This window comes from Oncorhynchus clarkii, chromosome 29, assembly GCF_045791955.1.
Source record: "Oncorhynchus clarkii lewisi isolate Uvic-CL-2024 chromosome 29, UVic_Ocla_1.0, whole genome shotgun sequence".
NCBI lineage: Eukaryota > Metazoa > Chordata > Actinopteri > Salmoniformes > Salmonidae > Oncorhynchus > Oncorhynchus clarkii.
In genome coordinates, this window is record NC_092175.1 from 29,253,100 (window position 1) to 29,279,659 (window position 26,560).

General features: G+C 41.5%; 1 protein-coding gene across 2 annotated transcripts in view; it reads right to left on the reverse strand.

The window, feature by feature from the left end:
- Window positions 1-1,106: 1,106 nt before the first annotated feature.
- The window catches only part of LOC139388689 (EH domain-containing protein 1-like), a 28,208-nt gene continuing 2,754 nt past the window's right edge, over window positions 1,107-26,560 (reverse strand). Inside the window, exons 2-6 of one of the 2 annotated variants that reach the window (XR_011629309.1) lie at window positions 22,298-22,395; window positions 3,858-4,270; window positions 3,532-3,696; window positions 1,809-3,376; window positions 1,107-1,592 (exon numbers count right to left, since the gene is read on the reverse strand). Coding sequence is in view for 1 of the 2 variants with exons in the window: in XM_071135517.1 (XP_070991618.1) it covers window positions 2,855-3,376; window positions 3,532-3,696; window positions 3,858-4,270; window positions 22,298-22,395 (1,198 nt within the window). In the remaining variant the exon portion in view is untranslated. Of the gene's footprint in view, window positions 3,377-3,531; window positions 3,697-3,857; window positions 4,271-22,297; window positions 22,396-26,560 lie in introns of both variants that reach the window. The other variant, XM_071135517.1, reaches the window with a different exon arrangement.

Sequence of the window (26,560 nt, forward strand, 5' to 3'; positions counted from 1 at the left end):
GTAAGGGGCCTCCAGTTTTTTAGATAGACTGAGTCTTTATATTTGCCATCTGGGTCTTGTTCTAATACTAGAGAAATCAGACCTTCCTGCAGAGTACTTGTCAGACTACCTTTTCTATGAGTAGTTAAAGCGCCTGCCAAAGTTGTTATAGCTGGAGTCTCGTTATAGATGACTAGTACATTATTCAGAAAATCCCAGGTGTGGTCAGTGCATCTTATGGTAAATGGAAGAAAGGAGAAGCGCCTATAGATACTGTTTGAGGAAACCACCTGAACGGAGACGATGTGTTCAAACCACTAGTGTGGGAATTGTAAAATATATGGTCACGTGTGAAATGTTTGCAGACGGCAGAAGTATGGTATTGAAGAATCTTTGAATAGAACATGTTGCCAATGTGGTGGAGTTCATACTCTGGACTTCCTTGAGTGCCCTGTTAGAGTGAAAGGGGTTGAGGTGTCAAGGATCAGGGCTGTACAGCAGATCTTCAATGTGGAGACGGTGAAGAGTTGAAAGGGCAAGAGGCCACAGTGTTGAAGAAGATATGGCGGTGGATGCATTGCAACCAGTTGCTGATGTTTTAAATCAATCAAGTGAAGTGTCTAAGAAGTCCAAGAAGGTGGACAGATCTGCAGCCGATACGTTTTTGGTGCTCCAAGACTTCACAGCAGAAGCACTGCAAGGACTATTGTCGCTAGGAAATGTTCCGCCCTCACAGGAGACTTCTGAGCATGTGTAGGATCTGATTAGAAATGTTTTTTTTTTACAAAAAAGCAGGTCGATTTTGTTAATTTAAAATACATTTGTATATTTACACCCCCCCCCCCCCCCCCCCCCCCCAAACACTATTTCCTTTTTGGAATCCTTATTATCCACCCGCACAGTAGGTTGTGGATTGCACATCCAATTATTTGCAAATGCCATTATACTATAGAAGAGACAACACATCTTCGTGCACATTTTTCATTAAAATACAGCACCAAACATCTTAGTTTGATGTAAAATTGAATAACTAAGACATCTTCCAAATTAGTAACAGATTTCAGTTACCTTGAGGAAGTGTATACTGGCTACAGAGTATCAAAATGGACAAACTGTACTATTGTAGCTTTTTTTTCAAGTTAAGGTCAAGGGAGTATGCAAACAAACCTGTTCGGTTAGCCGCCAGCTGAACTGAAGCATGCTGACGCTGTCAAACCGTGCATCACTACAACAAGCTAACATTGGCTGCATGAGCTCACATGTTCCCACTGTGAACATTTGGCAAAATTAAAGCATATTTATACAAATAGTGTATTTTAATAATGCATTTGAACAGTTAGTACATTTTCAAATAGTTAATTATAAGGACTACTGCACTGGAATGAACAAGGACAATTTTAGCAATGTTTTATCCAGTCATTTCAAAACAGACAAAGTCTATGAAAAACAAATGTATTATAATACAATTTTATTTCAAAATAGACTAAAAACAATGTACATATGAACATTTAAGAGCTGTAAAGTTGAGGCACTTCTACAAAAACGTCTACAGCGACTGTCATTAAAGGCTAACCAAAGATGTGACTGCCAGGGATCAAACTGGGATTTTGAAGCTAGTCTGTCCCCTAAAATCAGTTAATTGGTTTTCCATAAATATATTTGATCAGACATTTTGTTAATGCATACTGTATGCCCAACTAGATCTGTACAATATCAGAAAAAAAAATCCATATGATAAATTGACTGAAATGGCAAAATGTAGCTTAAATGTCACATATTTCATAATTTTGGACAAAATATGGTTTACAGGAGACAGCTGTTAAAGACACCAGGAGCTAGGCAATGTTGTCCAAGACAAACGTTTGTCTGTGATCTAATAAATCTACAAGTCCGTGACAATATGAGGCACAACAATCTGAACTTATTATTCAATAATGAGAAGTTCAGATAATGTAAGGTTGATGTACCATCTGCATGTCAGTTGAGTCTACACAAGAGAACAAAGCAGAAGTGTTTGGCATGCTGGGAAGAACACTAATACCTTGTCTATTGTTATCATTCATTATGGGGTGACCAATATTTGCCCTGCTAACAGGTAGCCCTATATTTGTACTTCTGCAACGCTTGTTTTCAGACTCAAAGAACACTTTGCTTTATAATGGCTTTAGAAAAGCTAAACATACACATTGTTTTGATTAGAAATTATATCATATTTTGATTAAATGTTTGTAAGTAGAATAAATTGACTAAACTCAGACAAATCATATCGAACTTAATGGAAGACAAGGATTAAATATAATTTCCCCCAGCATATATTTTGTTATGAGCGTCCCTTATTTCTTTCATTGTTTGATTTGTTGAGTGACCTGTATAAGTATACAAACCCTCTTATACAAGAAATGTTTTATCAAAGGAATACATTGAATTCACTTTTGGACATGGCCCAATGAGGAAAATGTAAATGCGATTGTACTGTGAGCATGTACTGTGAGCACAAATGACATCAAAGGCCTTATGATAATGATGAGAAATATAAGTAATAATAAAGATCAGGGATTCACAGGTGATGAATAAGTTAAACATGTTTATTTATCTTTTTCTATTTTTGAATGGACTATGCCAATTGTCATATACAGGCTAACATTACTTTAACCCCAACACCACAATTTATGTCACATTCCCATACCCCACAACACCTTATCTAGGCGGTTTGCTATCGAACACCCACTTAACAGTCACATTTACCCTGGCCAAAAATACTAACCCTTTCCCTTTTAGCTCATCCCATCCACCCACCAAGCTCTCCCAAACACCTCTAAGCACCATTCTACTTGTTCAGGCCTATTCCAATGCCATATATTACAGATTTCCAATTCTACAGTCCCCTTTTGGAGGGGGGGATAAGGTGTTCTGGCAGGTCAGTGGGAAGCTCGTGACCCTCAAGCTTCACCTTGATCAAGTGATTGGCAAGGGAAAACTCTTCGTCGTCCAGGAAACCGTCCTTGTCTACGTCGGCCAGCTTCCAGATCTTCCCCAGCACTGTGTTGGGCAGCTTGGACTTCACCATTTCCTTCTTGGCCATGGCACCAGACACTTTGCCGTTGACAGGAGACAGGGTGTAGAAGATCTCATCGTAGGTGGGTTTGTCTCGTGCCACTACCCACTCCAGCTCATCAATGCCCTCGCCTGCACCCTCGCCGTAGCCATGGCCGAAGGGCCCATTCATGGTGCCCTCGAAGGCACCACCTTGGACTGACTGGCTGGGCATGGCTGCCTCCTCCTGGCGGACGAGGGTCATGAGTTTGGCGATGTCATTGGCTAGCATGTCCTCAACGGCCTCCAGCAGCTTGGGCTTCACCACCTGGAACTTACTGAAGTCCTGGTTTGCCAAGATCTCCTGTGTGTTCATAAAGTTGAAGAGGTCAGGGGAATTCTAGTCAAGTAAAAAGGTATCTGCAATGCTCATCACTACTACCGCTATCATTACGTACATGGCCACTTTGGTTAACAGAAGTACTACCTCCACTAGAAAAATAATGTATATTTATGTACCTGCATCTTAGCTAGTTTGGGGAAGTCTCCAGGTGAGATCTGGTGCTCTTTCTCAATCCTCGTGTAGATCTCCCCCAGGTTGGCGATCAGCTCCTTCTTCTTATTATCCTTCCCAAACATATTGGGCATCTCCTTCTTTAGAGAGCTGATAATGTAAGCGTGGACCTGGAGGGAGAGAAGACTAAATCACATCTGGACCTAAACAGCTACCCACTGATCAATTGATTTCAGCACAATGAGGGTGATACAATAATGCAGTAGAGTAATTGCTTTCTGAGATTAATGTTACTGTTAACAAGCCCCAACATTTGAGACCTAGGTCTCACCTTGGCGAGGCGAGCCCGCTTGATGAGGTCATTGAGCTTCCTCAGAGCAGCATTCCGAGGCAGCCCCTGAATATCCTTGAAAAGGTCCTGTTCCTCAGCCTCAAAAAGCTTCCGGTTGTCTGGGACCAGGAGCGGCTGAGCCCAAAAAGAACCGATATACACCCGGATCACCTCTGGAGTGCCAACAATTTTACCAAGAGACCACATGAGGGCGCCATAGACCCTCATCAGCTGCTGCGTGCCAATCTGGTCAGCCTTGTTCAGAACCACCCGCATCTTATCCTCATGGTTCTTCAGGGCGCGGATCACCTCAGAGAATTCATCTGAGATGTCCAGCTTGTGGGCGTCGAAGAGCAGGATGATGCGGTCAACGCGTTCTGCAAACCACTCCAGCACTGCAGCAAAGTCATAACCTGAAGAGAGGAAAGAGAATTGTTCAAATAAAAAGGGGTGTGAAATCTTCAAAACATCAACGTGAATTAAATCCTTTTATCAAAAAGGTTCAGATTTAAATCATATGAAAATTGTGTGAGACGCGTTCAAACAAATTCCAGTCCAATAAGTTTATGGCATCTGATTATGTAAGGAGTGGAAATATTCACATAAATCAACACCAATTTGATTTCAATTGGTGTGAGCTGCTCCTAGTAGTCCATGGGCCACCCACCAAAAAAAGGCTTCAGAAAAGGCATTCTGTGACCCAGGAAACATCATTACGTAGATCAAACTTGTAAGTTTAACATCAATAGTTTTAGATATTTAATCAAAATTATGATCCAAGGAACTATGTTAACCATATACAGTGATTTTCTGAACAACATTTTTGGTGGGTGACCGTTAGACTAGACCATAGTAAGAGTGTGGTTGTTTCTCTATGCAAATCAAACTCAGATTCCAGCTTATCCTGTCTCCATGGTCTCTCTCCACACAGCAACAGACCCCCCAGCTACAGAGCCAAAAACAGGTATATTTCACAATGAGACACAAAATGTGTTTTTCCTGTGCCAGGAAAACCTTAACCAAACACCCTCCTCCATCTTCCTCCCTCTTCTCAGTGTGACACCGACACTGACCCTTCACCCATGACCTCCTGAGCATAGAAATGGATAAAGCAGAATCCAGTTCATTGTACGTGACACACCTAGTAAAGCCTTATGAAATTGATGTGATGATGCAAGCGAATTTGGGCCTCACATGTCACCCTCATGTTCTAAAAGATAAGCGCCAGGTCTTATTCATAGTTGTTTTCTGGAGCACAATGTTGAACACTAGGTCTAGCCTACATAAAACACAACAAAAATATAAAACATGCAACAATTTAGATTTACAGTTCATAAGGAAATTAGTCAATTGAAATACATTAGGCACCAATCTATGGATTTCACATGACCGGGAATACAGATATGCATTGGTTGGTTGATTGTGGCATGTGTAATGCTGTCCCACTCCTCTTCAATGGCTGTGCGAAGTTGTTGGATATTCGTGGGAACTGGAACAGGTTGTCGTACACGTCAATCCAGAGCATACCAAACATGCTCAACGGATGACATCTGGTGAGTATGCAGGCCATGGCAGAACTGGGACGACTTCAGCTTCCAGGAATTGTGAGAAGATCCGTGTGACATGGGGCCGTATATTACTATGCTGAAATATGAGTTGATGGCGGCAGATGGATGGCACAACAATGGGCCTCAGGATCTCATCATGGTATCTCTGTGCATTCAAATTGCCATCGATAAAATGCAATTGTGTTCATTGTCCGTAGCTAATGCCTGCCCATACCATAATCCCACCCTGGGGAACTCTGTTCACAACGTTGACATCAGCAAACCGCTCTCCCACACAACGCCATACACAGCTCTGGTGGACATTCCTGCAGTCAGTACGCCAATCGCGCACACACACTCAAAACACGAGACATCGGTGGCATTGTTGTGTGTGACAAAACTGCACATTTTAGTGCCCTTTGTCCCCAGCACAAGGTACACCTATGTAATGTGGTTTAATCATCTGCCACACCTGTCAGATGGATGGATTATCTTGGCAAATGAGAAATGCTCTCTAACAGGGATGTAAACATTTGAGATAAGCTTTTTGTGCATATGGAAAGATTCTGGGATATTTTATTTCAGCTCATGAAACCAACACATTACATGTTGCATTTATATTTTTATTAAGTGTGTAATTAATACACATCTCACTCCAAAATAGAAAATGTTTAAGCATTTGTTTACGATCAACATTCAAAAGGAAATCATAAGAAATTCTTGGTTCTGAATGAGAACAGACTCTTTATACATTAAAATTTGTCCCATCAAACTTGACATTCATGAACGAAAGTCCATTCTATTCACTCCATTTCTACGACAGGATTGACTTCGCCCCACACAATATCCTCCCCTGAATGACAAACAGGAAAGAGCCTTTGGCGCATTAATTGTGCTGCGGGGAGACACTGGGACCACAAAGAGACCTCTTCCTCACCTCTGTTTAGAACAGTTATTTATTTGTTCATTCTGAATTGAACTAGAGGGCAGCAGGGCACTGACTCTGCCTTGGCACGCTGTGCTGGAGAAAAACAGTTTAAAGGGAAAGGCCACAATTACTATCAACGTCCACAGTTTTTAAAATGTGCTTGGGAAGTACAATGCAGAGAACAGTCTGACTCAGCGTTCCATTTGAGCAGCGAGAAACAGCTGTCTTCATCCGATCTCATCATTTCTCTCGCACATACATTAAAGAGATCCATTATAAAATGGTGCAGAGCTGTTCTTTTATATGCAATAGCTAGGCTACTTAAAGTCTAGTAAAAAGTAATTTATTTATTAAATCACATTTCTGCTGATTAAACCAGAAGAGAAGCCTGAAAGGCGTCGACCTGTGTGTACGTAGAGCCCGATCTTCCGCTGTCGAAGGATTGGTGCTCGACTAATATCACTTTACGTAATTGTTGTGTCTATAGATTTGCTCAATGTTGTGTTAGTATGTATGTACAGTTGAAGTCGAAGTCTACACACACACACAGTAGCCAAATACATGTAAACTCCGTTTCACAATTGCTGACATTTAATCCTAGTAAATATTCCCCATCTTAGGTCAGTTAGGATCACCACATTATTTTAATAATGTGAAATGTCAGAATAAGAGAGAATGATTAGTTTCAGCTTTTATTTCTTTCATGACATTCCCAGTGGGTCAGATGTTTACATACACTCAATTAGTATTTGGTAGCATTGCCTTTAAATTGTTTAACTTCGGTCAAACCTTTCAGGTAGCCTTCCACAAGCTTCCCACAATAAGTTGGGTGACTTTTGGCCCATTTCTCCTGACAGAGCCAGTTGTAACGGAGTGTGGTTTGTAGGCCTCCTTGCTCGCTCACACACACACACACGTTTTCAGTTCTGCCCACAGATTTTCTATGGGATTGAGGTCAGGGCTTCGTGATGGCCACTCCAATACCTAGACTGTTGTCCTTAAGCCATTTTTCCACAACTTTAAAAGTATGCTTGGGGTCATTGTTCATTTGGAAGACTCCTTTGCAACCAAGCTTTAACTTCCTGACTGATGTCTGGAGATGTTGCATCAAAATATCCACAATTTTCCTGCCTCATGAGGCCATCTATTTTGTGAAGTGCACCAGTCCCTCCTGCAGCAAAGCACCCCCACAACATGACATTGTACTTGTACCGTGAAGCACGGGGGTGGCCATCTTTGTCCCCATGTGCAGTTGCAAACCGTAATATGGCTTTTTTATGGCGTTTTTGGAGCAGTGGCTTCTTCCTTGCTGAGCGGCCTTTCAGGTTATGTCGCTATAGGACTCGTTTTGCTGTGGATATAGATACTTTTGTTCCTGTTTCCTCCAGCATCTTCACAAGGTCCTTTGCTGCTGTTCTAGGATTGATTTGCACTTTTCGCGCCAAAGTACATTCATCTGAAGGAGACAGAACGCGTCTCCTTCCTGAGCAGTATGACGGCTGTGTGGTCCCATGGTGTTTATACTTCCGCACTATTGTTTGTACAGATGAATGTGGTACCTTCAGGCATTTGGAAATTGCGCCCAAGGATGAACCAGACAGGTCTTGGCTGATTTCTTTAGATTTTCCCATGATGTCAAGCAAAAGAAGCACCGAATTAGAAGGTAGGCCTTGAAATACATCCACAGGTACACCTCCAATTGACGTCAATTAGCCTATCAGATGCTTCTAAAGCCATGACATATTTTTCTGGAATTTCCCAAGCTGTTTAACTTGTTATGAAAATCACAAGTGCAATATAGGAAAACACAGCTTAGCCTTTTGTTAATCCACCTGTCGTGTCAGATTTTGAAATTATGCTTTACAGCGAAAGCAATCCAAGTGTTTGTGTAAGTTTACCGATCGCACGATAAAACATTAAGTACACTTAGCATCAGGTAGCTCGGTCACGAAAATCAGAAAAGCAATCAAATGAATTATTTACCTTTGAAGATCTTCAGATGTTTTCACTCACGAGACTCCCAGTTACACAAATGTTCCGTTTGTTCGTCGCGTTATGTTCAGAAATCCACAGGAATGAGCGGTCACGACAACGCAGACAAATTCCAAATAGTTTCAATAATGTCCACAGAAACATGTCAAACATTTTTTATAATCAATCCTCAGGTTGTTTTTAAAATATATAATCGATAATATATCAACCACAAATGTCTTTCACAGTAGGAGGGGGGAAAACAATGGCTGTCCAAATTCTGTTGCGCAAGCAAAACTCATGTGACCACTTGACGCGATGTTATTGTTCTGGCTCATTTTTCAAAATAAAAGCCTGAAACTATGTCTGAAGATTGTTGACACCTTGAGGAAGCGATAGGAAAAGGTATCTTGTTCATATCCCTTTAAATCCAGCAAAGGGAGGCTATGGAACATGGAGTTTTCAAAATAGAAGCCACTTCCTGTTTTGGTTTTCCTCAGGGTTTCGCCTGCAATATCAGTTCTGTTATACACAGACAATATTTTGACAGTTTTGGAAACTTGAGTGATTTCTATCCAATACTAATACTAATAATATGAATATATTAGCAACTGAGACTGAGGAGCTGGCCGTTTACAATGGGCACCTTTTCATCCAAGCTACTCAATACTGCCCCTGCAGCCATATGAAGTTAAAAGGCGTAGTGTATGTAGACTTCTGACCCAATGGAATTGTGATACAGTGAATAAGTTAAATAATCTGTCTAAACAATTGTTGGAAAAATGACTTGTGTCATGCACAAAGTAGATGTCCTAACAGACTTGCCAAAACTATAGTTTGTTCACAAGAAATTTGTGGAGTGGTTGAAAAATTAGTTTTAATGACTCCAACCTAAGTGTAAGTAAACTTCCGACTTCAACTGTATGTATGGATGCAAGTTGTTTTGTCAGAGCCAAGAGTCAATTAAACAGTACAGTAGTTTGTTAGGATTGTTATTCACTAGGATAATAAGCACAGTAAGTAATAAGTTGGCTTTAGTGAATCACAGGAAAGTATTCTTCCGTCAGTCTGGGTTTTGTGTCAACGTCAGCAGGATGTGTGATCTCTGGACCGATCTGAGGGCAATGAGGGCGTTATTTGGCAAAGTCCACGAGAACAGCTCCACTTATCTCTACTCCCTTTAAGGAGGGATGTACTGGTAATAAAGTCAGGGATGTCAAATCTACACCGAGAAGATCAAAAAGCACAGCAGGTCACAATTCTTCACATTTAACCTGAAGGTTAATTGTTGCCACACCACATTGTAACTGAACAATCAATCTCTGGTGAAATAAAGTTGAACAGTTCAAGGTGAGCTCAATCACAAGAGAGAAAGAACATTCTGAATATTCAACCTTACCTCTTACCAGCCAATCAACTGTATGTCAGGCCCACCCAAAGCAAGCAAGTACCCACTGCAATGTTCCAACATCTAGTGGAAAGTCTTCCCAGAAGAGCGGAGGCTGTTATAGCAGCAAAGGAGGGACCTTGGATGTACACAGATAGCTAACAATAAAATGCATGTCAAGCTCTCCTGGCTGAAATTGGTGGAGAGAACTACTGGCACACAGCTTAGGCACTCATGCATACCCCACAAGACATGCCACCAGAGGCCTCTTCAAAGTCCAGAGCAGACTATGGTAGGTGCACAGTACTACATGGAACTCTGTTCCACATCAAGTAACTCAAAGCAGTAAAATGAGATTTAAATTATATATATATATATATATTTTTTTTTTAAACACCTTAAGGAACAACAGGGACTGTGAAGCAACACATATTGGGCACACACTTAATGTTGTGAATGTATTGTAATGTTTTAAAACATTTATAACTGCCTTAAATTTTTCTGGACCCTAGGAAGAGTAGTTGCTGCCTTGGTAGCAGCTAACGGGGATCCATAATAAATACAAATACCAACTCCATATTAATGCCCATGATTTTGGAATGAGATGTTCGACGAGCAGGTGTCCACATAGCAGATACACTATATGGCCAAAAATATCAGCAACTATCTGCTATGAACGCACGCATGGAGTTGAGAACAATACCAAACTAGGGGAGATCATTTCTCATTTCAAAATCATGTAATAATAGAGAATGTGGCACTGCCTAGGGTGAGAACGATCACTGTATGCTGAGCTGGTGGAGAATGTCTGCGTCATACCTATATGAAGCATAGGTTAGAAATTTGAGACAATCCTTGCAGGGCTCAGAAAGGAGACATACTCAGCTGTCTGTCCGATAGGCGCATACAAACAGGCATGCTGCTAGGCACCTACACAGCTTACTCAAAATACTGTCCAGATAGACATCCACACATTCATAACCTATTGTCAGTGCATTCCATCAGTTTGGCTTAGATATTAACTGTGTAAATCATGTCTGAACTTAATAAACCATGCTAGTGAAACCTGATCCATGTGGGGGGGAGAGAAAGAATGCTTTCAAAGACTGACAGTTAACCACCCCCTGCCTGGCATCACTTCCTACTATGTGGTCCTACTGACGTGTACTTGCTGGTCATGAGGTCATGAACACCGCTGGCCTTGTCATGAGTTACATTACTGGTTATTTGGTACATGGTAGTCCCCAACAGCTCAACTCCTTCACCCCTAACAATAGGCAGGGTCATTCATCAATGTCCTGGTGGATAGAACAGGAGACTGGGTAGTATAACATCTAATAACTATCTCCTCTGTGTCCCCTTGGGAAATGGCTAGCTTTTCACACTAATGGGGGTCATATGCATGGCATCCCCTCTCCAGTTAATAGAAAGGCTTGGAACAGAGGAAGGATCTAGGAATATGTTCATGGAATGGAAATTAGAATTCCACAATACAATGGATAATTACTTATTTGTTGGCACAGGGCCTGTTTTTGATGGAACATGTTGGTATCCTGTATGGCCTGAGGTCAAATGATTCATTGTGGGATGTGTGTGAATGTATGCTTTCGTTCAACAAACTAAAAAAACTGAACTTAATACATTTCAGAAATATAAAAGAAACAGGCATAGGGTGGTGGACATGAACACTTTCTCCTTTAAGGTTAAGGAACCAGCCACGTTGCATAAGGTGTTTGTGGTCACTGGTTAACCACATGGGTTCAAATCTCTTCCAACTCACTTGCTGACAGCAGACACAGCAACCCCTTTATTACCAGCCTTAATTTGCCAGGAATTGTCTAAGCGTGAGAGAGAATGCCCATGACACCCGAAACCGGGAGAAACCTTGGGAGTCACCGAGGAGGACCTTGAGCATGTATACAGTAAATAATGAACGGTCTGTCTAAGTGAACCTTGCAGGACATGCTAGAGTGGCAAGGACATCACCCAATTCACCTGCCGTACCTTCACAGACAAAGTAGTAACCTAGATTCACTACTGTAACCCTGAGTCCTCACTCTAGCACCCTAAAAGAAAGGTAGCTAAATAGCCTACTCTTTTTTCCATATAGCCTAGTCCAGAAGGCCATAGTATTATGATTAACAGAATTGTAAAGCAGCCGTGGAGCTGAACTAGTGGACAAATACATAGTCAGAAGACTTGAGATTATTAACTGCCCTTGCCAGGTTTGAGCCAGGGCAAATGAGACAAGTATCACTTTGAGGCAGATAACACACTACAACAAAAAATAACTGTTTTAAGTGAGATAAGTGAGTAGGCATCGGTATGAGGATGAAAAAGGAAATTCATCAGTACCACAATGCCTACTCTCCACCATAATAACAAGATAACTAATGTAAAACGCATATGGGTTAAGAACTTTTGAGAAAGCACACAGTTTGAAAGATATGGCAAATAGAAATTAAACCGGATGGACATCAGAAATAAATGGGAGAGGAAGGACAGGAGTACAACAACAAAAATAGAACTACTGTAAAACACCTCCAGGCTGTGTAAAGGCTATTTGACCAAGGCGAGTGATGAGTGCTCCATCAGATACCCTGGCCTCCAGTCACCTGACCTCAACACAATTGAGATGGTTTGGGATGAGTTGGACAGCAGAGCGTGAATGAAAAGCAGACAAGTCCTCAGCATATGTGAGAATTCCTTCAAGACTGTAGGAAAATTATTCCAGGTGAAGCTGGTTGAGAGAATGCCAAGGGTGTGCAAAGATGTCATGAAGGCAAAGGGTGGCTACTTTGAAGAATCTCAAATATATTTAGAGTTGTTTAACACTTTTTTGGGTACTACATGATTCACTATGTGTTATTTCATAGTTTTGATGTCTTCACTATTATTCTACAAAGTAGAAAATAGTAAAAAATTAAGAAAAACCCAAGTGTCCAAACTTGACTGGTACTGTAAATAAAGTAATAAGTCCCATCTCGAAAATAAATCACTATTCTCCTTGGTAACCCGGTATTTCCCACAGAAACCCAGAAGTGTCATTCAAAAGAATTATAAAACATAAATGTCTGGAGTTGATTAGAGCTTTGATCAGCATGAAAACTCAAAACTTGATTCTACTTGAGCCCGATGAGCCATTTACAGTTGAAGTCAGGTTAACATAATGACCATCGAGGTTGGAGTCACTCCACAAATTTCTTGTTAACAAACTATAGTTTTGGCAAGTCGGTTAGGACATCTACTTTGTGCATGACACTAAATTGACTGTGCCTTTAACCTCTTGAACCTCTGGGGGCAGTATTTCATTTTTGGATGAAAAACGTTCCCGTTTTAAACAAGATATTTTGTCACGAAAAGATGCTCGACTATGCATATAATTGACAGCTTTGGAAAGAAAACACTCTGACGTTTCCAAAACTGCAAAGATATTGTCTGTGAGTGCCACAGAACTAATGCTACAGGCGAAACCAAGATGAAATTTCATACAGGAAGTGAGCCAGATTATGAATGCGCTGTGTTCCAATGTCTCCTTATATGGCTGTGAATGCGCAAGGAATGAGCCTACACTTTCTGTCGTTTCCCCAAGGTGTTTGCAGCATTGTGACGTATTTGTAGGCATATCATTTGAAAATTGACCATAAGAGACTACATTTACCAGGTGTCCGCTCGGTGTCCTCCGTCGAAACTATTGCGTAATCTCCAGGTGCGTGCATTTTTCAATTTGGTTCAGAGGAGAAACCAAACTGCCTCGAGTGATTTATCATCAAATAGATATGTGAAAACACCTTGAGGATTGATTCTAAACAACGTTTGCCATGTTTGTCGATATTATTGAGTTAATTTGGAAAAAAGTTTGCCGTTGTAATGACTGAATTTTCTGGTTTTTTTCTCAGCCAAACGTGATGAACAAAACGGAGCGATTTCTCCTACACAAATAATCTTTTTGGAAAAACTGAACATTTGCTATCTAACTGAGAGTCTCCTCATTGAAAACATCCGAAGTTCTTCAAAGGTAAATTATTTTATTTTAATGCTTTTCTTGTTGTGAAAATGTTGCCTGCTGAATGCTAGGCTTAATGCTATGCTAGCTATCAATACTCTTACACAAATGCTTGTGTAGCTATGGTTGAAAATCATTTTTTGAAAATCTGAGATGACAGTGTTGTTAACAAAAGGCTAAGCTTGTGAGCTAATATATTTATTTCATTTGCGATTTTCATGAATAGTTAACGTTGCGTTATGGTAATGAGCTTGAGGCTATAATTACGCTCCCGGATACGGGTTTGCTCGTCGCAACAGGTTAAACAGCTTAGAAAATTCCAGAAAATGATATCATGGCTTTAGAAGCTTCTGATAGACATCATTTGAGTCACTGGGAGGTGTACCTGTGGATGTATTTCAAGGCCTACCTTCAAACTCAGTGCCTCGTTGCTTGACATCATGGGAAAATCAAAAGAAATCAGCCAAGACCTCAGAAAAAAAACAAACAATTGTAGACCCCCACAAGTCTGGTTCAGCCTTGGGAGCAATTTCCAAAGTGCCTAAAAAAAGGTACCACATTCATCTGTACAAACAATAGTGAGCAAGTATAAACACCATAGGACCACGCAGCCGTCATACCGCTCAGGAAGGAGACTCATTATGTACCCTAGAGATTAACATACTTGTGCGAAAAGTGCAAATCAATCCCAGAACAACAGCAAAGGACCCTGTGAAGATGCTGGAAGAAACGGGCACAAAGGTATCTGTATCCACAGTAAAACAAGTCCTATATCGACATAACCTGAAAGACCGCTCAGCAAGGAAGAAGCCACTGCTCCAAAAGCGCCATAAAAATGCCAGACCACAGTTTGCTGCTGCACATGAGGACAAAGATCGTACTTTTTGGAGAAATGTCCTCTGGTCTGATGAAACAAAAATAGAACTGTTTGGCTATAATGACCATCGTTGTGGTCGGAGGAAAAAGGGGGAGGCCTGCAAGCCGAAGAACACCATCCCAACCGTGACGCATGGGGGTGGAAACATCATGTTGTGGGGGTGCTTTGCTGCAGGAGGGACTGGTGCACTTCATAAAATAGATGGCATTATGAGGAGGACAATTATGTGGATATATTGAAGCAACATCAAGACATCAGTCAGGAAGTTATAGCTTGGTCACAAATGGGTCTTCCAAATGGACAATGACCCCAAGCATACTTCCAAAGTTGTGGCAAAATGGCTTAAGGACAACAAAGTCTAGGTATTGGAGTGGCCATCACAAAGCCCTGACCTCAATCCTATAGAAAATTTGTGGGCAGAACTGAAAAGGTATGTGCGAGCAAGGAGGCCAACAGGAGGAATGGGCCAAAATTCCCCCAACTTATTGTGGGAAGCTTGTGGAAGGCTACCAGAAATATTTGACCTAAGTTGAACAATTTAAAGGCAATGCTACCAAATACTAATTGAGTGTATGTAAACTTCTAACCCACTGGGAATGTGATGAAAGAATTAAATACACAAGCCCAAGCACAAATTATTGTGCCATTATCCAATACATGGCCAAAATGATATAGGCTACTGCGCATTACGCACAAAAAAAAGCCAATAGATGCTACACTACATGACCAAAGGTATTGTGGACACATGCTCATCAACAGTCTTGTTAAAAATCATGGGCATTAATATGGAGTTGGTCCCCCTTTGCTGCTACAATAGCCTCCACTCTCCTGGGAAGGCTTTCCACAAGATGTTGGAATATTGCTGCAGGGACTTGCTTCCATTCAGCCATAAGAGCATTAGTGAGGTCGGGCACTGATGTTGGGTAATTAGGCCTGGCTCGCAGTCGGCATTACACTTCATCCCAAAGGTGTTCGACAGGGTTGAGGTCCGGGCGCTGTGCAGGCCAGTCAAGTTCTTCCACACTGATCTTGACAAACCATTTGTGTGGAACTTGCTTTGTGCATTGTCATGCTGAAACAGGTAAGGACCTTTCCCAAACTGTTGCCACAAAGTTGGACGCACAGAATCATCTAGAATATTGTATGCTGTAGCATTAAGATTTCCCTTCACTGGAACTAAGGGGCTACGCGCTTCATTCAGCACTTGGAAGCCCCGTTATGTGAGCTTGTGAGGCCTACCAGTTTGCGGCTCAGCCGTTGTTGCTCCTAGACATTTCCACTTGACAATAACAGCATTTAGTTACCCGGGGCAGCTCTAGCAGGGCAGACATTTTACAAGCTGGCATCCTATGACGGTGCCACGTTGAAAGTCAGAGCTCTTCATTAAGGACATCCCACTGGCAATGTTTATCTATGGAAATTGCAAAGCTGTGTGTTATATTGTATACACCGGTCAGCAACGGTTATGGCTGAAAAATCCTTTGTATATATGCCCTCTTGGGTAAAAAAACTAAACTAGCTCCAGTAGGCTAATCTGAGTGTGAACTGTCTTATAGGGACTGGAATTACACACATGGTTCAAACTATGACAAAGCAGAAGAGACCATGCGATTCTGGTGAAGCACGAGGCCTACAAAGTCACAAGTATAGGTTAGCAAAATTGAAATATAATAGGGCCTAATGGTATAATTAGTAGGCTGACGCACACACATAATATTTCCCCTAATGTTTTTAGCCTTCCTCGTTCTCTCCATTGTTGCTTCATTCATTCCTCGCTTCTAGAAGTTAAATATGTTTGTCCTCATCTTAATTTGAATGACATCCTTGAATAATATAGGACCAGAACTAGATGCAGAAGACTTTCACTTATTTTCAGGAAGATTGAATGGTTATGGGTCTAAATAAATAACTGCTATACCCTACCGCCATCACGGGTTCACTCCTTTTAACCTGAGTTTTATTGGGCTGCTGTATTTAACATTAGGAAAAAAAGAGCTTGCGTCCCTCTTCGAATAGTCTATTGGTATAAGAAAAATCATGTCCAGCAAGCTAGTCTAGATTTTCTGCATGGGACTCCAAGAGCTAAGGAGCATTTGTTAAAGAGGCCAGCAGAGCACAGGTGCTTGCACGAGAGGATATAAGTTAAGCTTATTATGCATAACGCGTAATTAAATAAAGCTAATACTGCATTGAATTAATTCATTACTGGAAAGGGGTAGGCTAGAACATCTAAATACAGTGCATTTGGAAAGTATTCCGACCCCTTGACTTTCCACATTGTTACGTTACAGCCTTATTCTAAAATGGTTTAAATTTTACACACAATGCACCATAATGACAAAACATAAAAAGGTTTAGAAATGTTTGCTAATTTATTAAAAACGGGGGTGCAACTCAACATTACGTTTTTTTTATTTTGTTGGCTCAGTGTATATTTAAGCATTAAGCACGGAGGGGTGTGGTATATGGCTGTTCCAATGCACAACGCAACGCAGTGCCTGGATACTGCCATTAGCCATAGTATATTGGCCATATCACACAAACCCCTGAAGTGCCTTATTGCTTTTATAAACTGGTTACCAAGGCAATTAGAATAGTAAAAAGTAATTTGTCATTCCCGTGGTCTGATACACCACGACTTTCAGACAATCATTGAGGGTTTGAACCACCCAATTTATAAACATTTTAATAGCAGGACACTAAAGTTATTCCACTGAAGAATTAGGCTGTTTGAGTAGGTTTGAATCCTAAGCAACCTGCATACACGTTGTTTGAAGTACAATAGACCAACAAAGCTGTTGTAGGAAGTCAAAGCTGTGTGCTGAAAAAACCTTGGTAGAGCATGGGTGGAGTAGGCATTGTGGTGCTCATGTGAATTTCCTATTTTGTTTTAGACTGATGAGTACTTCTCACTTTTAAAAAAAATTGTTTTGACTATCCATGGTTTTTACATCGGAAGGTGATTCCATTATAACACAGCAATACATAAGTAAAAATACAAAATGACAAATGGCAACAGAAATAGTGTAGTAATTCTTATTTATTTAATATTAAAATAGCAGATTTTGCAGAGGGATGCGAAAAACCAGAAATCCATTTAAGCCAATATGGAGTTAACTGGAAAAAAAGACAAATTGAGCAAGCTCCTGGAAAATAAAAAATAATCAATATGTAGCCTACCCATCAACCATTTACATACATTATTGACGGTCACATTAGGTGGCTCTGAGAGCAAGGCATGAAGTGGCACAAACCGCTCTGTGTTCTGCGCCAGCAGAGTGCCTGTGCTACTTCTCCCCATGACATCCTATTCACCCCACTCGATGGAAACGACTTGGGATACACCTAGGGGACTGCACCGGTGTGGCAGATGCACAGATTTGGTCATCCAAAAGGTTTCCCGGGAAAACGGTGGTCTTCTCTGATATCGCACAGCGTAGGAGCTGGATGTTCCAGAATATAAACTAGTACAGAGAGGGCCTTGTGCTCCATCAAATCAGCTGGTGTACGCATTTCAGGGAACACAATCCACCACCCTGCCACAAAGCAGTGTGTCCCTGGGATGTACCGTAGGGGTGGAGTGCATCTGGGAATTCTTTATACTTCTATTGGTCATTTTTTAAGCTAGGACTCCGGTACACAGACGGGAGCACTACAGTAAAGTAGATGGTAATTCACCATAACGTTGGATGCCAACTGACGATAAACTCCACAGAAGAAAAGGCGGGGGCAACAACGCTGGTTGGTAGCTAGCTAGGACAACAGTAGACAGTGTCCTTCACCCCAGCCTGTCGGGTACCGTTTTCCTGCAGTTCTGTGAACTGGTTGCTAGCTAGCTAAGTAGGACTTCAGTACACAGCAGGCGGAATTGTTAGCTAGCTCGCACACCAGTAGACAGCGTACTTTGCAGGTGGTTGGCATGCAGGAGAAAAGGACACTGTGCTAGCTAGTTAACTATTAGGAACCCAATGGAATGCTCAAGGTCTGAATTGCGGGTCGCAATCACACACTGTTGGCAAGACGCGCACACTAGTACACACAACAGTCCCTGTCCATTGCAACTCAGCAATGCTCTGAAGAGCCACCTAATAAGCACACACCATATGTGTGTGTCTGTGCGCACAAGTTGGGACCGGGGTGTCAAAACTATACACGAAAGAGAAATGGTTAAAACCCTGCCTATTTCTACCATTTCGCATCTTAAAATCTGATTTTAAATCTAACCACACAGGTTACCTTATGCCTAGCCCCAACCATAAATTAAAACCAAAACGCTAATACTTATGAATTTTTACAACAACCCATTTTGACTTTGTGGCTGTGGTAACCGTTCAGATTCCATGGCTGTAATGTTAACGCTTACAGGCTGACTACACCGCTCGCGTCGCATGTGCGAGTGTTGCAAAATAAAATGTAGAAATCTGTTATTCAATTATTGCGCGCGCCAATAAGCGTCTGCAATGCCAAGTGCTAAATTAGAAGTTAGTTCTGACGCATATTGCGCTGTAAGTCCTACCTCTCCCATCTCCTCATTGGTTTATAGAAGCAGGTACCCACTGAAAGACAAACGAGGTCAGTGGCAGTTCACTAATTTGTGAAAGTTGCCAATTGCATTATAAAGTCCAGAGAAGAAAAAGCCTGGAAAAAGGAGATGACTAGAAATGAGTCAGTTGACCATTTTAGGTGTGAATTAATTGTCGGATTAGAGGACCTTGTGCATTTCACGTAAAATAACAACTCAATGTTTATATCCCAGGACAAATTAGCTAACAGCAAGCTAGCTAAAATTGCCATACATGTTTAATGCTTCGACCTGTCCCCAAATGAATATAATTGGTTCAGTTTGTTTTGATATTTTAACCTGCGTGTCGTGATAACGTTTGGTGTGGGGGGACAAAATACATTTATGCACGATGGCGCACACGCGCAGTCTGTCTAGGTTCCGTGTTATGCTGCATTTAGATGAAGGAAAAGACAAGAAAAGCATGAAAAGACAAGAAAGCATGAAAAACCGACGTCAAAAGCAAGCCAGTATGCATTGCTATGGTTATTTCAGTAAACAAACCAATCAACATCTGGTAGAAAACAACACTATGGCAGACAGCAAAAGTGGAAATATTTGAACTCCGCCTACCATGGTGGCTGACCTCAAAGGCATTTACCATTGTGCTCGCATTGAAAACAATGATATCCGATTTGCCGTCTACCATCTAAAACGCTACAAACCCTGTCATGAACGCATTATCTTGACACTATTTAAAACTGACAGTCTGGTGATGACAGGACACTTGTTCTTCATTCACTCAGTACTGATTGAACTTTAACCATTGCATGCATAATGCGTGGCAGTTTTCCAAAGTTGCGCATTGACTAGGAGCTTTACTTAGCTAGCTGTGATTTGTTTGTGGAAGAATGCGGGATAGCTATATTGTGCCGGTGCATGAGCCGTCCATTCAGCTAACATTACAGCCTTGGTGCTAGCTAACGTTACTGGCTAAAGTTAGTTGGCTAGCCAACTGGCAATATAAGCCAAGGACGTTTGCTATGCTTTTTGTGCTTATTACACGCAAGTGTCAAAGACCAACAGTTTACACAAAAGACTTCAGCCATGTGAAAAACCTGCCATAGCAAAATATAGTTAGATTCCTTTGCATGTAGCTTGCCTCTCATCCGACTGGTGTTAACTAGCTACTTGCACTGTTAATGCGCAACTCAATTGCTTAGGTCCAGTTTTAGAACTCGGATGTGTCTGAAAAGATGTTAGCATTGTCGGAAATTCTACAACATCGTTGGTGCTTATTGGACAGAAATGAGCATGTGAGTGACAAATTATAAATTTAATACAAACTGTTGCACCTACAAACATATTCAGTCTTAAAGGTGGAAAGTCTAATGGTGACTAAATGGATGCTGTAGCCTAGTTTTAAAATCAGACATCTGGAATTTCAGCTAGGTTTGGGCAAAGAAATAATGTCCAACAAAGCCATTCTGTTAACAGAGCTACTCAATGAAAATGAAAACAAAAGGATGAAAGGGAAAGTAGTTTGGAGTGGGATGAGAGAATTTGTGAAGGGAGATGGGCTGACAGCGTTCAATTTGGACATGTGCCACAGTCACAGGGACAATGGGGAAGTGTACTGCAGTGACCCTGCATTGACTGTGGTGTGGGTTTCCTATGAGTGTCTGTGTGGTGTGTGTGTGTGTGTGTGTGTTTCCTATGCGTGTTTCCTATGTGTGTTTTAGCCCGTGTCTGTGTAGTATGCATGTTATAAAGAGATAAGAGGACAGCTTGGGGAAAATACAACCAACAACCTCCTATTTTCCATCAGTGACTAATGATTGTAGCAGAGCTTCCCCATTGTAGCCCCACTATTGCCTAATGAAAAATATATTCTGACCACAATAAGCACTCTACAAACTGTTGTAACCCCAGTTTCAATCCTGGTTCAATATACTGTCAGAATGTGAATTAAAATCCATTCTGGCCTGCCCAATTTTACTTCACCATGGTGCTCATGTGACTCGTGGGTACTGAGGTGTTCAATACTCTCTCCAGTAAGTGCATGAAAGCCCTGTTGCAATGTCCCAGTCCCCGACTCTCCCACCTAAAGTCAAGGACGGTACAGCACACCATGGTTCCACTCTCATTAATTCCACTGGACTTCAAACACTCATTCGATCTCCTGCCTTCAGCACTCCCAACATCAAAGTTCATTTAACATGACAAGTCTACTTTTATACCACCAATGTTTTAGTAAAAGACCAACTATAAAAGCCTCCCCGTTTTCTCACCTTCTACCTACCACTGCATCTCTTTTCTGTCCCCAGGAGGCTGTTTTACCCTGGGGTGACCATGCTAGCATCGCATGCTCTAGGGCACCCACAAGCCTCACAAGACTAGTCTGTTACCCATCCCTGAAAGTGTGTGTAAAAACACATAACTAGAACTCAATGTATGCTTTGGATGAAGTCAAAAAGTTCCAGGCTCAACATTAAGTTAAACTAGCAACTCTTCCCGTCATCCTGCCCAGGAGTCAGTGTTTTGCCCTAACCATCCATCCTCCAGCCCTTTCCCTCTGAGGCTCCCACTGTTTCCTGGTGGCCTTCCTCTCTGTCAGGACATTTATCTTGGAGTGGGATGGCACTCACACACATTGTCACTGTGTTCAACATGGGGGGGGGCAGGGGCGTGGAGAGGTTCTGACATCCTCTCTTCTGCAGGACACACACACTCCCAACAGGAAGGTAACACCGCTTAACACCCTACACTCTAAACAAAAAGGTGAACAATTGTTTCCTGAACAAAACCACTAGGCTATATCTCCACCCAATGCACTTGCCCTAGGACCATATATAGGAGGTAGTTGTCTTCTGAAGCAGATCACACACACACACACAGGAATTCAGCCTAGAAAACAGAGTAGGCTGTTCTGCAGTAATATAAACAGGACGGCTAAAAATACACACTGTGTTATGCAACTTATTCAATTTCATTCCTCTGCTTCACTACGGGTGTGTCCGAAATGCCTACAGTGTGAATCTGCATTCTCAAGGGCACAAAAAAAATAAAAAACGAATCATGAGACAGAATATGGAGAGAGATAAGATGGAGAGCAGGAGAGGAAATGAACAAGAGAGAGGAATAAAGGACAGTCATTGAGAGGGGGCAGAGGGAAGAAAGATGGGAAAGTAAAAGACTGAAAAATAGGAGGTAAAGCACCAACCTCTGCTGAGCCTCTGCTTCTCTCCAGACAGGATTCCTGGGGTGTCGATGATGCTGATGCTCTCCAATACAGCGTTGGGCATCTGAGCACACACAAATCTGGGAGAAAGATACAGAGCGTTGATATGTAGTAGGGCAGACCCCATTTAGTCGAATGGTTGATTGTTTGGTCGACCGACATTTCTTCAGTCGAGCAGTTGCAATAATTTTTTGCTAAAATCATGGTGTACCTGACACCTGTTTGATTGGTGCCTGTCTGATTGGACTAATCCATTGTGAATGCTGTGGGGATGGCACATTATATTATGTAAGAACGGTGCAACAAATAAAAATGATATTATTCTATAACAAATGCGCTTTCTCCCGCGATGGATAGTGGTAGCTGTCCACGGTTCTGAAACATAATTGCGCCGTTGAATTGGCACCTTCCTAGACCATGCTGCTATGTGCATAATAGCTAAGTAAACAAGCATATTGGTGTTGAGAACCATGTGGGGGAGGCACCAACAAAGAGTTAGGAGACGAGAAAACAGCCCTTCCATTAATTGTATAAGAACAGTGAGGAGAGGAAACCAACTTGTCTATAATCAATACCCTAAAATGTTAAGTGCCTTATATATATATATATATATATATACACACAGTGCATTCAGAAAGTATTCAGACCTTGACTTTTTCCACATTTTGTTACGTTACAGCCTTATTCTAAAATGGATTGAATTGTTCCTCACAATACCCCATAATGACAAAGAAAAAAAACAAGTTTATGCATTTTTTCTAAAATATTTAAAATTAAATATCACATTTACATAAGTATTGAGACCCTTTACTCAGTACTTTGTTGAAGCACCTTTGGCAGCGATTACAGCCTCGAGTCTCATTTGGTACGACGCTACAAGCTTGGCACACATGTATTTGGGGAGTTTCTCCCATTCTTCTCTGCAGATCCTCTCAAGCTCTCCACAGAGTAATACTAGAGCTCTGTCAGAGTGACCATCAGGTTCTTGGTCACCTCCCTGACCAAGGCCCTTCTCCCCCGATGGCCCAGTTTGGCTGGGCGGCCAGCTCTAGGAAGAGACTTGGTGGTTCCAAACTTCTTCCATTTAAGAATGGAGGCCACTGTGTTCTTGGGGACCTTCAATGCTGCAGAAATGTTTTGGTACCCTTCCCCAGTTCTGTGCCGCAGCACAATCTTGTCTCAGAGCTCTACGCACAACTCCTTCGACCTCATGGCTTGGTTTTTGCTCTGACGTGCACTGTCAACTGTGGGACCTTATATAGACAGGTGTGATCCTTTCCAAATCATGTACAATCATTTGAATTTACCACAGGTGGACTCCAATCAAGTTGTAGAAACATCAAGGACGATCAATGGAAACAGGATGCACCGGCGCTCAATTTCGAGTCTCATAGCATAGGGTCTGAATACATATGTAAATGTGTGTTTTATATTAATACATTTGCAAAAATGTCCAAAAACCTGTTTTTGCTTAGTCATTATGTGGTGGTGTGTGGATTGATGAGGGGAGAAAAAAAACTATTTAAAGCCCGTTTGAGTGTTTGTTTAATAACCTACTGATTCCGGGAGCACCAAGCCTCACAACACATCGTATAAACAATTTCAGAAATGTGTCTGTTATTATTATTGTCATCAATCGTTATAATAAGTAATGTCATTATCATTAGCAGGCTTAGTATAGCCGCCTTGTATAATCACCATTGAGCTGTAGAGCGCATCCTGTTTAGTTTTAATACCGTAACTTAGGCCTATATTTAAATACATATAGGCTACTGTATCAATCAATTATTTGTTAATGTCGTCACACAGCATACGAGTCAGTTTCAAATGCAATCAAGCATTTTAGTTTAAAAAAAATAAAGCAACCATTAAATAATTAACGTAAACAATAAATAGGCCTAAACCGTTCCACTTCAGAAATTGAATTCACAAATGAATGCAACTTTTTTCTGTAATATAGGCTTTACAAAAACAAACAAATTCTGGTATGCTTATAACTTATTTAGTGTTTACAATGTTCCAAATGTTCAGAAAAATTATAGTAATCTAACAGCACCTGTTTGGCATGCAGTGCATGCTCCTGACCTTTTTTTAATCTCCGGTATTTTCCACAACTAGTCAAATTTATTTCACACATCTGAATTCCACTCTACCTCCTGAGCAACCAATAAACATTCCCTTGTTTATATAGTTTAGTTGATCCTGTTTTTCCCATTCACATTATCAACACATTTGATCTAATTTATGCTTATAAATTCAGATGACAAGTAAATTACTGGAACTGAGCTTTGATGCAAACCTACATCCTCCGACATCTTACAAGACAATAGATGAGGAGCTGTATCTGAGCTGTCCAGCTCCTCTAGAAATAGACTGACTATTGTTTTTGGAGACCCTCCAAATCAAGGCACAAAACCATATGCTACACTCAATACAACGAGCACACCCACACACTTTCTGCCCACTCTGTTATAAAACTATTTAGAGGAAGAGCTCAACAAAATCACTTGTGGAAATGTTGGGCAGCTACCTAGGCCTTAACACCGGATAACAATAAAACACATGACTCCTGCATGATTATTTGAACACCATGTACTTGAAGTAGCTTTCATTTTTCACCCACCCTCAGAGGCAGTCAGTACATTTAGTTGGCAATCTAGACATTTACTAGACGAGACAGACTTATCTATCCGCTGTCAGGCAATTCAAATGTAGTAGAGTCGTGTGACGGTCCTTCAGTGGAGTGATATAGTGAACCTGTACATGAATTCATTTTCTTAGAAATGAGAGTAATGGCAAAAAGCAGAGCATACTGGAAAAAGTGATTTTCGCTTTCCTCTCCCTTCAATGTGACAGAGTGGCAGGAATTCCCTTATTGTGGCAGAGGTCTTATCTTTCTAACCCCTTACCTCATCTGATCATGGGAAAAGTTTCCTCAGTGTATCTGGATGCGTGTGCATAACTCCTGACTAAACCACTCCATGTCGCTCACACAGCCACAATCACCCAATCCTAAAACATACTTGCCGGTTACAGTCATAAAATTAAATAACATAAAAAATGTAAAAAAACACTAACCCCTCAATTGCAACCCTCCACATATCACTCAGCCAGAGGCAGCCCTTATCTTCACGACACACCCACCCTTCCTGGATGTTTCCCTTAGATTTTCCCCAGACCCATCTATGTTGGGTATCTTCCTCAGAGTCTCCGCTCCCTCAATTGTTTTCCCACATCTACTCTCATCCCGAATTCCTGGAGTTCCCTTGGCTCGGTTGCCAACGAACATGGTCTGTGTGTAAGCTGCAAACTCAAAAACAGAAAGGGGGCTCTGGGAGGCATTGACAGCAGCAGCATACACCACCCTGACAGGTTCATCATGCATCTGGAGTACTGTTAAGGGGTTTAGGGGTTGAGAGATGCAGCAGAAAGAGGCCGGCTAGAACAGCAAGGTTATGGATGACAGTGCTGTGCATTATTGCCAAGAGAGAAAGGAAACATTACGAGTCAGAATGTGCTGCCTATTGTTTGAAGGAGAAACGGCTGATTCAGTACCCGAGTTCTTTCTGCCATGGCAAAGCTGAAGTAAGGGACTGACTGGCCTTTCTGCTCAGAAAGCCTGACCAGTCTACAGACACAGAAAGAGTTTCAAGAACCCCTGCACTAAAATAGTGAATTAACGAGCCAAATGTTTCAGGGCAGGGGGTGACAGTCGCATAGAGCCAAGTATAAACTCAGCTGGTAAGTATCGCTATTGTAGCTTTTTATCAGCGCTTCCCCAGAAGAGCCTCACCCCTCCTTCTTACTGTTATAACCCCAGTCCCCACTCCATCCACATGACAACATTCAATACAGAGGATCCCATTCCTCAAGTGGCAGGCTAGTGTCAACTTGGGTCACACCCAAGGGAAAAGCACAACTGATTGAAAATAGAGGTGTTCTGAACACAGTGCTAAAAACACTGACATGTGAAATGACACATCCACCTCAACTTTCAAAGGCAATTTTAAGTAGGGGGGGTTGTACAGTCTTTCTGTTCTCACATTTCAAAATCCATAAGTGTGTGTGAGTATTTTATATATATAAAAAATATTTTACAGAAAGCAAAAGACAGGCCTACATGTCAAAAACAGCATCTGCTTTTCAACTGCCACCCAAAAACGTTATTTTCCACTACTGGAATGCAGGATAAAGTGATGCACACAGTGCAGGTAGTCACAAAATGTAACTACAGTAGCACAGCTC